This window comes from Sinohyriopsis cumingii, chromosome 5, assembly GCF_028554795.1.
Source record: "Sinohyriopsis cumingii isolate HCF-2022 chromosome 5, ASM2855479v2, whole genome shotgun sequence".
Taxonomy (NCBI): Eukaryota; Metazoa; Mollusca; class Bivalvia; order Unionida; family Unionidae; genus Sinohyriopsis; species Sinohyriopsis cumingii.
The window spans coordinates 68,773,600-68,788,007 of NC_142965.1; the positions used below are offsets into that span (position 1 = coordinate 68,773,600).

Sequence of the window (14,408 nt, forward strand, 5' to 3'; positions counted from 1 at the left end):
AATAAAATTCACTGAGAGAGAGAGAGAGAGAGAGAGAGAGAGAGAACGAGAGAGAGAGAGAGAGAGAGAGAGAGAAAGTGAGGTGGAGGCATGTGTGAAAGGGAAAGATCTTGATTATATACTGGCTGAAGTATATCTGGGTACAATTACATTGAATCTAACTGATAACAATGGGAATCGTGACGAGATGAGAAATGCATATATCCAAGCAATACTAGCTTGTAGTAGTAGATATATGAGGGTATCATGGCAAACGAACGATTGTAGCGAAATAATAACTCAGGCACTGGTGGATCATCGACTAAAAATAAACAGCATAGAGTCTAAATAGGAAAGAGAAATGAGTTTGCCAGACGGATGCAATATACATTAGCAAATGACGCTATTGTTGCTCATTTTGTGGGATCACTGAGTTCCTTCTGTATGATGTGCTCCTTTTTTGAAAAGACTTTCTGAAATTACAGTTGTTTCATGTAAATATCTAACTTTTTGTTCATAATATGAACATTGCTGTCTCGTGAAGCCAGCATACTTCAAAATTATTTAGTATTTTTTAAATCATCTTATGTGTGTGTGTGTGTGTGTGATTTGGATTTTTACCGTGGATTTAACAGTCCGAGTCATATAGAGGGTTTCACGGTTGCAACTGAGTTACTACTGATCGTAAAATCGCATCCTTTGGCTCCAATGCGCATGCCCACACATAATTTCCAGTCTTGGATGATTCCGAATTTCGCACCGACTTACGCTTCGTTAGTAAAACTAAGTGAACAAAGGAAGGAATCTTACCTGTACTACACAGATCATTATGGTTAAACAAATGAATATATTATATATGTCTAATATCTTTTGTTCATACAAGGAGAATAATTATAGACATTACATCAGATAATTAGATTCGGTGTCCATACTTACATTATATCAGATAATTAAATAATATTTACTGTCCATACTTAAGGGATATAAAATAATTAAAGGATATACACTGTCCATATTTATATTAGATCAGATAATATAGATTAATTATCTATAATTTCAGTAACCTTTGTACAAAAATTTAACTTTCCTCTCCGATTTTAAACATTTATTTGGCATTTTTGACTGCATAACGTTAACGAAAATCATCACAGCAATTTGCAAATTTGATACGTTGATATACCTTTCTTTCTGAGTTATTTTGTCAAGACTAATAGTTCGTTTATAACACAAGTTAAGAAAGTTATAGCACGAGTTCGATCAGAAAATTATAACACGAGTTCGTACGTCAGCTGATATGTAATACTGAATATTTTAAACCAGAAAAGATTTTTTTTTTTTAAAATGGAACACAGCATATAAATGTATTCAGAAGAACTTAACAAAGCAATAATTACATTAGCTATCATAAAAGATAAAGGAGTGTAATTAATGCAGACGGAATATTTATTCATTTTTGGGTGTAAATATCGTACAATATTCAGATTAATTAACATGCCCAATGACTTTTTATTGTTTCATTTTCTTATTGGTGGACGGGAAGGGGTTTTTCCATCGTAAACAATCAAAAAAGTATTTTTTCATATACATATTTTTTCTTTTCTTACTATGTCTAATCAGATATAGCCATGCATCAATTCAGCCTAACATTTAATTATTTACATTCCCAGCGGGTTTTCTTAAAACTTGAAACAGCAAGTATCGGACAGTGCATGCAGTAACTTTTAGCCCGATTTTTCGTTCTTTATGCTGACACGTTGTGATAACACAAATATGCTGGGGTCTTTAGACAACATTTCTGATTGCCACCAGCAAATTCGTCTGGAACAGCCTTCTTAAAATTGTTTTAATTCTGTTTAACTTTCCTTGCATCAAATATGTAAGTTTAAAAGATCCAATTATTTCACAGATTCCGTCATATTACTTTGGTTCGCCTTTTGAATCAATATTGATCCACGTCACCGGATGTAAAATTGCAGACAGTATGATTTAAAAAAGAGACTGCTTGTAAGAACATGCTCTTCAAGTCAATAATAAATGGATACTCAAAAATAGTCATATCTGTTGTCTTTACCTATCAGTCACTCTTTCTATCTTAGCACGATTATATACTCTTTTTTTAACCAGAAGTATGTTTATGTAATATAAGCATGCGAACACACATTCATTCAAGCATATACATACCCATGCACCAGATGAAATGAGACATGCAGACATACATACAGACAGAGAGACAGACAGGCAATAGCCACACATGTCATATACATGCATAATGGGCCTAACATCGAAAGTTCTCCAAACTGTATACTCTTAAAATTCCAACCTTTAAAGGAAATGAAATTAAAATAATCATCAAGGAGACTCAAATGTGCGCGTGTCTGTTCAAGCGTGGATGACATTTGTGCACTTTGAAGAGATAAATATCCTTCCTGGATATCACTCAAGTTATATCATGAAAAATATAATGAACATTAATATAAATGCAACAGTCTAAACTGATAATAAAAGAACCTAAAGAAGTCAGAATTCTGTCCCCCTTGACGTTCAACCTCCAGTAACTGAAATGATTCAAGCTTTAAAAAAATAAAAATAAACATATTTTCATTATTCTTCAAGTGAAACAAATTGCAATAGCAATCTTTTTACAGCAATACTCTTTCGTACAATCAAATAATGCAAATAAGAGCATGAGGTAGTAATGGAAATTTAATGAAGTTTTGAAATGGGCAGAGAACTATTACTTGAAAGCTGGAAACAGCGCAAGTTAGTGAAAGAAAAAAAAAATATCTAAAAACAATTGATAAAATATTGATAGAATTTCTTTTTAAGATAGTGAGATATCGATCTTGCTTGGGGAATGTGAGCAGTCTGTCGCAATTTTGGATCTACGTTTGCCATCTTTATTGACTGGACTATCCGGAAGTGAGTTGCATTGATACAACCTTTTGTTTCCAAGGGGATATAAAAACTGTGAAATGGTCTATAGCTAGGATGTCGGCATTGTGGCAGTTTATAGTGATGTCTGGCACTGGGGCATCACGTCTCAGAAATGTGGCACTATCCAGTCAAATTAACCTGATACCAATCCTACTACTAACCTGTTAATGCTAACTGTCAAGCGAGCGAGGCAATTGATAATACCATTTTAAAGACATTGTTATGACTCGGCCAGGGTTCGACATCCCGCATCCGATGCGGACGTTATGACCACTTGGGGTACCGGAGTCGTATCGTCTGACTCATCTTTAGTCCAAAATAAGTAATAAATAGCATATGTGTGTGTGTGTGTGTTTGTGCGTGCGTGTGTGCAGTACCATGTGTAAGTTTTTCATACGACTGTATTTTCATTCTAGTATTAACACTAGTTCATGCTTTCATGAATTGGATGTTTCCAATAGTCCAGGTGAGCTTGATAGATGGCTGCCCATGACATGTGACCGACCTCTTTTGAATGATTTATCCAAGATCTTGAAGTCTTTTATACAAACGTACACTTTCCGCTTTTCTATACTGTGCTGAATCACATTGTTTAAATGCTGTCCACCTTATATATATCTTACATATTAAAGGATAAGCAACGCTGTTCCACCTGTTACTGTCTTAGGTTCTCAGTGACATCGTGAATTTTAAACTTCATTTAAAATCTTACCCAATAATAGTAGATCGTACAAAAAGGTGGTATCTGAAATATCTAGATCGTATTGGCTGCTGTACCATTAGGACCATGTCCTATAGTGGGTACGTACAAATGTATGTCTCGCTTTTACATTTAAAATATTACGATCTTTTTGATTGTGTGTGTTGCTTGATGATGACTATAGCAATGGACTCGAATTTGTGTTGCATTACTATTATTATCATCTTATAATTTCAAATTTAAAATGATTCGCGTGACGAGTTTATAGTGTTAAACTAAGTAACAGTAGCTTTCAACGGAGCTTTAACAATTTTTCAGTCATATCGCTTCGGTGTCTGCAGTGCGGCAGTTAATAGTGATGTCTAGCACTGAGGCATCATGCCGAAGGCATGTAGCATGATATAACAAACACTCGGTTGCAATATCCTTACATCAACCATTCCTAACACTAACTCCTTAATGCTGAGCGCCAGGAGGGGCAACTGTAAGTACCACGTTTATAAGACTTTGGTATGACTCGGTCGGAGTTCGAACCCACGACCTCCCGCATCCGATGCAGACCATCTAACCAATAAGGCCACCGGAGCAGTCAGAAAGAAGCGAAGTTAACGTTTTGTAAAATTCAGAGATATATTGATTTACGTTGAATAAAAAGTGAAAATACTAAAGACACTTACAGTATTGTGAGATAAATAAAAAAATAATCCTAAATGTTCCGTGACAAGTCTAAAAGCATAAAATGTCCCGAATAAATCCCAATATTGAATGTGCTGCTGTACCAATAGTCGTGAATGTGCTGATGCATCAATAGTCTTAATGTATCATAATGAGATGCATTTAAAAAAACAACTCAGAATATGTTTTAGTCCAGTAAACGGGCACCTTAGCAATAGATTCCCAACGACTGATATGAAACAGCAATGAATAATTGTTCACCGAATCTCCATTATATATAGACTGTCACATGATGCAGCGATAGTATCTTTTGGAAATCTAATTATTATTAAGGAAAGGATTCACTAATTCTTAAACAAGATGAGGATTTGAATGTAAATTTAAGCAAACATCTTGTTTAGGTCTAATAGCCATAATCAAAATCAGTAGACGTTACATGATAATAGGCCAAACCTCTATCTTTAATTTCGGACAAAGGTGAAGGATACAAGATTAATTAAATATACATAACGCCTTCATTCTCAAAGAAAAATAAAGATTTATTCAATAAAACCTTTGTTTTAATTGTTAGTCAAATATACATGATAATATAACAATTCAAATTACAAGAAATATTTTATGCACAGAACAATATACACAAAATAAGGAACAATAGTACTTAGAAACACGTGAAAATGCCAAAATCACATGCCATTTTCCCTTGAAGTGCCTAATGTGAATGCTGTTTTCCTGCAACATCAAATTCCATCAACACAAACTCTAAGTTTGTTTTTTTTGTTAATGAAAGTAAGGGGATTGTGATATATTTCTTAACCACAGATTTGAAAAATGTATTAGCTACAGTAGAGTAGCCCTACTTTTTAAATGGCTGGAGATCACAAACACCGCAATAGTTGTACCAAACGAAAATATAAATAAGTAATTCCAGATATCAATTACTCATCTAGCAATTTCAAAACACACACACACACACACACACACACACACACACACACACACACACACATATATATATATACCACAAACATTAAAAATAATATGGCATTTAAAGTGTTAGTATAAAGCAAACGGTGTGCATCGGATGCGGGGGTCGTGGGTTCGAACTCCGACCGAGTCATACCAAAGTCTTATAAAATATGGCATTTAAAGTGTTAGTATCAATACTATTGGTATATCAAATTTGATCCGTCCAGGGCGCAATAACACAAATATAAAAACATTCTTTCAACTGCAGGCCTATATATTAATGATGAATTTCTACTCATTCATTAATTATAACTGACATGAAAATAACGATAACAAATATTAATAGTGCCTCTTTTCTAAACGAAATTAAAATGGTACACAATTTCATCGGAATTCTTTCCTTTTTTTCCATTCCCCTCTCATGTGTAAAGGACAAAGAAAGCACAAATCTGGAGTGAGAGAGAAAAACATATGGCGCTGAACGAAAACATTAAACCTGAACTTGCACAAGTACTTACACAGACAGGAACCTGGTTCGTCGTAACGGAATGTTTACGTTTTCCTTGGGATATATTTACAGTGTTCATAATATCAATGATACGTAGTTGCAATCGCCAGCCGACACTGGGCCTATATGTAAATTTGTCGGTTACGAGGCACACATACTGTAGCGTATACAATGCATTGTTTCTTAAACCTATTATAATGTACTAAAACTCGATTATTAACTATTAAATATAAAAATGTCCAGATGGTCGCCCCCGTCCCCCTTCTGTCTCTCTGGATGATCGTAGCTATCCATATACGGGTGAAAATTTATGAAAATACGAAAGTTGGGGATTTTTGCTAGTGTCATACGACGATGTATCTGGACCTATGAATGATGGTCAAGTTTAGTCAAAGCGTCCAAGAGAGAGAGAGAGAGAAAGAGAGAGAGAGAGAGAGAGAGAATTTTATGATCTTTAGAAATGTTTATTAATGTTTATTAATGCAGAATAATTAGATGAACTGTCAATATATTAAAATATTTTTATTACTTCTTAGTGTACAAGAAGCTAATCATGTTTGTAATGCACTGCTTTCTTCATAAAAACAATACTGCATGAGTTTGTCTTATATTGATTCAATAAATCTGAAAAAAAAAATAGAAACTCAAAACGAAAACAATCAACTTATCAATTTGCATATGTGATTGTGAAGAACAATAAAAATCGTGGAACTATATTTTGTAGCAGACACACTCGCAAGTAAGTGAGAAATACATCCACTCGGTCAGTAAACAATACCCGTAGCATATCGTAACTCCATTCCAAGTGCAAATATGTGTATTTGTATGTGATATAAATATGCTGTTGTTGTTGTAGGGTTTAAGGCCATTTTTCAGCACACGATAGGCTATACATGGCGGCCAGTATTAATGGTGGAGGAAGAACCCGGGAAAAGCCCGGAAAGAACCACCGACCCACGAGAAGCTACTGGCAAGCTTTCTCACATAACCACAATGGCTGAATCCGAGACTCGAACCCACGCAGACAGAGGTGAGATGGCAGTGATCCGTACTCGGCTACTCGGCTACTCGGGGCCCCTGTGATATTAATACAATCTATGTATAATATGAACGATGTATCAATGATATACCATTCGTTGCATACATTTGTCATTAAATGGAAATTCGTTAAGCCTCGTTTCCTTTTAATGACAAATTTATACATCTCGTGGTATGTCATTGGTACAACATACTATATATATATATATATATATATATATATATATATATATATATATATATATATATATATATATATATATATATATATATATATATATATATATCTTATACCTCTAGTAATAGGTGTGATATTTTCTGATGTCACATCTCTTAAGGCAATGAAATAACATTTCCCTACCGAAGCGGAAGTTACGATTTCTTTTACATCACACGGTCATAAGATTTCACATGCCATTCGCGCATGAGGGGGGTATAAATAATGAAATCTTCCTTACATTTTTGCCACTTTGATTCTCTTTGGATGCAAGGAAGGTATGTCACGTTATTCCGTATTTTGAATATGTGAGTTAGCTACGTTTTTATGTCTAATTGTTTTACTTCTCAGTCTGTTTGTTTTCCTCGCATGTCTGATTGGCACATTTTCGACCGCTATTTTTAGCCCCATAGCTAGACAAGCACGATGTCTTTTGTGTATTTTCTTCTTCAATATATTCATAGCTAAAGTTTATGTGATCACTTAAATTATATGCTCATTTTGTTTATCCGTTAACTGTACATTATCAGAATCGTTCAGTATTTTACGATATTGCACATCTTCATATTGCACTCACGCGCAGAACACGTGTGCCCAATAGTGCATTAGGAACTATTTTGTAAACAACTCATGTACTCTCGTGTAGCAGACGCTTTACGTATTGGTTCATTAAAGTTGTTTCTGAATGAACTAAAGCAGATGTTTCGTGGACTGTTTTGCTACATCTAGCCTTAACCTTTTTGATGCAATGTTTCAGATTTTGGCGATAGACGCAATATTTCATAAAACTGCTTGGTACCTACAAATAAAAACATGCAAGTTATAAGGCATAAACTATCTCCTTTAGCTGGTAATAAGAATGGTACAAAATATACTTAGAGTTTTACAATCTAAATTTTCTCAAAACGTATGTCCTTAGTTCTGCAAATCCAATTACATGAGCCATATCATGAGTTCTCAAGCTTGATTACACATTTCGAAATTGTACTGTAATTTCGACTATATTCCGAGTGCAATTACATCCTCCGTACTGCACTCAGAATGAAATAAACATTAAATTCAATAGCGTGTTTTTAATCATTGCAGTTGAAACACTTCATATTATTCCCACATTATGATTTCAAATAGTCAATGACAGAAAACACACACTTGCAGATGTAAACACGCTTCTTCATCGCTGCTTCAATCCGATGTATTTCATGTACAATTTGCACAGATGAATCCAGTCCATGATCAATAAAATTCGTAGAATCGACAGAAATACCAAAATCTATTCATTTCAGATCAAATGGAAAACTTGTTGCAATGTGCATTCACACACAATATGGCTCCAGATTTCAGATTTAAGTAGACAAAAACGCCATTTTCTTTGGAAACTTATGTCTAGCGCGCGACAAGTTCAAATTTATCTGAGCAGAGTTATGTGCGCATTAATAATATTGTTGTGTAACGATGAATCTGCGCTTGTGTATTTAGTTTGAAATACGGCATACATTCATTTACGTTGTTTCTTGTAATTTATTTTGTTTATATAATTGAGCCTTAGGTAGAATAAGAAAATGAACATATAATAAAAATATTACTGCATTTGAATGGGAAAATATGAATTCGTTTTGTCGGATGGAAATACTGTACTCACAAGGTAGTGTAGTATTCCATCCAAAGAATCGTCCATATTTTCCCATACAAGTGCAGTAACCTATAATTATGGTTAGAAGTTGTACAAAAATATTGCACCATCTATTTGTGTGTAACACATCCATCAGGCATGTGCGTGTGTGTGTGTGATTTTTTATTTTTAACGTAGCTTTACAAATTTTAGTCATATCGCTATGATGTCTGCATTGTTGTAGTTTATAGTAAAGTCTAGCATTGGGGCATCATGCTGCAGACATGTATCATCATGTTCCACTCAGTCACATCATCCTGACACCAGGCCGACCAGTGGTAACACTAACCTCTTAATGTTGAGCGTCAAGCGAAGCAGCGGTTATTGCCATTTTTATATCTTTGGTATTACTCGGCCGGGGCGTTAACCCGCGACCTATCGCGTCCGAGGCAGACGCTCTAACTATTATGACACTGGAGAGCGAATACATGACCTTTCGCATCCAAGGCGTCCAAAAGGAATGTCATCACAAACTTCGAATGAAGACGTAAGATGAGTGAACACATACACCCCCACCCCAACCCCCACCTCCTACCTCCACCCCACCCCCACACACTTACACACACAGTGATTTGTGTTGTTAAAGTAGTTATAACAATTTTTCAGTCATATCGCTACGATGTCTGCAGTGTGAAAGATGGTAGTAATTTCTAGCACTGGGGCATCGTGCCGCACACATGTAGCATGATGTCTCACCAAGTCACAATATAAATATATCATTGATACCAAACCGACCAGTCCTAGCACTAACCTCTCAATACTGAGCGCCAAGCAAGGCAGCTGCTAGCACCATTTTTATAAGTTGTTGGCATGACTAGGCCGGCGGTCAAACCCGCTACCTCTCGCATCCGAGGGGATGCTCTAACCACTAGACCACCGAGCTGTCGATAGAACGATCGATCGAAAGAAAAAAATGACCTGGTTAAATAGAAGTCGGGCTGAGATTATATATATATATATATATATATATATATATATATATATATATATATATATATATATATATATATATATATATATATATATATCGACAGCTTATCAACCATGTGCAGCATAACACTAATTAGCATTGGCGTTTTCATGATGCTGGGTTTGTCCCTGGCTGACTACGGATATGGTGGCGGTTATGGAGGATCCTATCCCAGTTACGGAGGAGGATATGGAGGAGGATATGGAGCAGGATACGGAGGAGGATATGGAGGAGGATACGGAGGAGGATACGGTGGAGGATACGGAGGAGGATACGGAGGAGGATACGGTGGAGGATACAGCGGTGGCGGAGGAGGAGGTTTCGGTCAACTCCGTAAGTATTTACCATTGGACTGTTGTCTGTCCAATCTTTCTAGATGATTTTATTATTTCGTCATCTTGGCCTTGGATCCACTCATAAACCGATATTATGATTCAACTGTTCATTTTGAAAATGATTTTACTAAGTAATCGTCACTTCCGTTTCTTTTTCGGGTTTGACAGAATATATTATTCAGCTGGAATACCAGTCTAATTTTAAAAAGATACTAGTCGTACTCTTTATTGCTAGTAAACTTGAATTCCCAATATTCCCCAATATCCACACTGAGAAATTATAATACCATAGCATTTGACAAAATAAGGATAGACAATGATGATTGACTGTAGCACGTGCTTGATGTACATCCCTAGGCTATATATTCAAATCAATACTCCTCCTCCTCCTCCTCCTACTACTACTACGACTACTACTAATAATAATCATCATAATAACAGCAAAATAACGACAACAATGATAAAATAACATTAATAAAAATGGCAACAGCAACACGACCACCACCACCATCATCATCATCAACAACAACAACAACAACACTACTGCTACTACTACTACTACTACTGCTACTACTATTACTACTACTACTACTAATAATAATAATCATAATGTCAGCAAAATAACAGCAACAATCATAAAATAACATTAATAATAATGGCAACAGCAACACTACCACCACCATCATCATCATCATCATCATCATCATCAACAACAACAACAATACTACTACTACTGCTACTACTACTACAACTAATAATAATAATAATAATAATAATAATAACAAGAATAAGAATAATAACAAAGTCTCGAAGTATATACATATGAATTCCATGTATCCTTAATCGTTCATTTATCACTATCTATTACTAACTATATTCCACGCAAGATAGCAAATTAAATTCAGATCTCGTTTTGGTCAGTTTAGCGACGCAAGCAGTAGCTATGCACGTAAGAAGGAAAGAAAGAAAGACATAATAAAAAAAAAGATTTCAGCCCATAACATTTGAAACATTATTGTTCTTGCGATCTTCATGACAGATGATGTGAGAAACCCTTATACCGTGATATATCAATACAAAACATCATATTTACATGTCTATCCATTCAGCCATTCATTCATACATTATTACTTTCTTTCCTTCTTTCTTTCAACTTACGTACCTTTTTTATGTTTTCATTTATTGACTTTTTTAGTGCCGCTTATTTTGATCCTCCTCTTGTTCCCCATGCTCTCCAAGAAGGAATAATCTTCCCCTGTCCACATCATCAACGCTACCATTGGCTGAAAGGTAATTATGGCTATTCGAAGTAAATCGTAATACTACCGTTCCTTTTCCACCAAACCCAATATCTTCGAGCAGTGCACGTTCACCATATTTAGAACTTTGCAGGAAGATAACATTATCATATCTGCTGGTATCGCAAACAAAATAGGATCAGACCTGTATGTTCCAAGTACAGACTTCAATTCTCGTAACCTGCGAGAGGTAAGCGCTGTATCTCAAAGTGTACCACTATGTCGTCATTGGTGTATGGGCAATCAAAAGTCGCTATTTCCATTCGTTTGCACATTTGAGGTACATAATACGAATGTTGTACGTTTAGAATAGAATATAATGTTGTACGTTTAGAATAGATACGTCACATCCAATTAAATATTTCTGCACGAGATAGGTAGAAAACATTTTCATTATATAATGACCCTAAAATGCATATTTTCAATCTGCAAATGTTGTGTGTGTGTGTGTGTGTGTGTGTGTGTGTGTGTGATGGATTTTTAACGTAGTTTTAAAACGTTTTCAGTCATGTCTTCAGTGTGACAGTTTACAATGATGTCTAGCACTGGGGCATCATGTCGCAGACATATAGCATGATGTCCCATCCAGTCACATTACCTTGACACCAGGCCGACCGGTCCTAACACTAACCTCTTAATGCTGAGCGCCAACCGAGGCAGCTGTTAGTACCATTTTTATCTGCAAACTGGAAACGATTAATTAATATGTGTGTCATTTATTTTCAGCTCTGTAGAGATGACTTCAACAAAAGCTGTGATTATCGTTAATTGCTGCGCTAGCTGATCTCATTAAACTGTTTTTATTCTATATTGGAGTGTGTTCCTATTGTATAATTTCTTTTACGTCCTTGAGTAACGTATGGAACATTGCTCACGCAAGGGAGATTAGTCTCTATCGCCAATAAGGGGCAGTCACAGAGAAATCGACAGCCTATCGACTCTACCCATAATCCTCGGTCCAATGGGGGTGGTGATCTTAATTCGGAAATGTTACTGTATGTAAAAATTAGTTAAAAAAGAAACGTTCATATACCGTGTAGGAATGAGTATGCGTTGTTAGAAATCCTTAAATTAATCTCGCTCCGTCTGTCTTTCTCTGTGGGGTTTTGCATGAAAACTGTACGCATGAGATCTTAAGTACACACATATGCACAAACATATGCCCTCCCCCCCCCCCAATCCACGATTGTTTACACATATAGACTGAGACGAGTAATTATGTATCTGAATTAATTTTGCAGTTTAATTGTTTGGTACCTCACCAGCCTTGATGTGAATGGTTCTAAAATGGCGGATGGTCTTGGAAAAGTTGAATGATTTAATCGTGATTAAGGCCCAGAATTCGTCCACTTTAAACTTAGAACAGATTTGTCAGTCTACCCTATTCATTTCATTTATGATATTATCGGAAGAGCTAATCATCCATTGGATGTAATGCAGTATTACGCGAATCATTCGGCCTTACCGGGGCATTACGCCCATACCCGAGATAAACCTGAATATTATCTTCTTACCTTGAATCTAACTAAAGCTTATATGCATGATGCATGATGATGATAGAACCTCTGATGAACTTAAGTCTCTCTCTCTCTCTCTCTCTCTCTCTCTCTCTCTCTCTCTCTCTCAGACACATGTATTTATTGTCTTCCTTCCAACCTCACCATATATTCTGTTTGCGTTTCGGTACCGTCTTCAGCGTCAATGATGTACAAATAAGACAAAATGGTTGACATTCGACTACGATTTCATTTAGGACAATGGTTCGAGACTGCAAATTTTATGTAAGTAAATTATTCACAACGTCTACGACACTATTAAGCTATTGTTAAGAGAAAACACAGGTAATTTACATTTTTCCAATTGGTGGCGCTCTATATACATCGGATTCCATCAAAACACTTCGTTAAAGTACTGCTATTGTATTGGCTCACAAAAGATGTGAAACATTAAAAAATATTTTAAAAAATATTTTATTTGCTTTCAATGGCCGACATAGTTACACTTTTGTCAACTCTGTTTTGGGATACTGAGTTACCATGCAGATTACGAAGAAATTCGATCCTGTCATATCTTAGATTTTTAAAAATATAAATGAGCATACGTGCCAGCTTTATGGCAGCCTCCTGTAACTGGATGTACAAAATAGCTAAAAAGCATTAGATATACACTTGTCCGAGAACTATTGTTTGAGAACTTATTTGATACAGTTTTAAGTCACGTGATAATTAGGGCTCAACATTAGTCTCGGCGTTTGTACGATATTCATTATTTAAAAAAGAGGATGATACATTCCAACCACAACAGCAGTTACTGCCCATAGGTGGACTGTACAGTCCACTACGAGAAAAGGAAATAGACATCATTTATATCGCGATGGTCAGAACAAGAACAACACTTGTACCTATTTTTCAATTTCTTTTACGTCCTGTTTTGCTTACCACTTATCTGAAAGAATCACCAATCTGACCAAAAACATTTTTACGGTTGTTATAATGACCATCCTATTTAAGTATAAAATGACATATTTTATGACGAGTCAAGACAAAATGTTACGAAAGAGAGGCATCGAAGCTCACTTACAGCAGAACACAAAAATGCCCCTTCACCGACATGATGATCGAAGCTCCCTTGAACAGAACACAGAAACTGCCCTTTCGCCGACTTGATGATCGAAGCTCCCTTGTAACAGAACATAAAAACTACCCGTGCATCGACCTGATGATCAAAGCTCAATTGCAACAGAATACAGAAACTACTCTTCATCGATTCGATGGAACTTTTTTAAGAAAAAACTAAAATGTGAACGGACTATCGGGGAACTTTATGATCTTCTGACTTATTAGGAAAGCTTCTTAAAGACTCTAAATATATACCATAAAATGTAAGTGTCTTGATTTGTATGTATTCTTCTGAATAGTAATACGATATTTACACATAATCTATTTGAGACATCGATAATAATAATAATAATAATAATAATAATGACGATTTTATGGTCTTTAACCACTTTGCTTTAAGAAACATTAAAAAGAAACATTTTCTCTTTATCTATTTCACACACACACACACACACACATCCATCTAGGAGTGTGATTGCCCACGCTGATAGTCCATAAGGT

The 14,408-nt window shown here is 35.6% G+C and overlaps 1 protein-coding gene across 1 annotated transcript; it reads left to right on the forward strand.

The window, feature by feature from the left end:
- Nucleotides 1–9,728: 9,728 nt before the first annotated feature.
- Nucleotides 9,729–11,281, forward strand: LOC149799374 (uncharacterized). The gene is made up of 2 exons (XM_089957064.1): nucleotides 9,729–9,989; nucleotides 11,187–11,281. Exons 1-2 carry the CDS (start codon nucleotides 9,731–9,733, stop codon nucleotides 11,237–11,239), a joined length of 312 nt encoding a protein of 103 aa, XP_089813190.1. The 5' UTR covers nucleotides 9,729–9,730; the 3' UTR covers nucleotides 11,240–11,281.
- The last annotated feature ends 3,127 nt before the right edge of the window (nucleotides 11,282–14,408 follow it).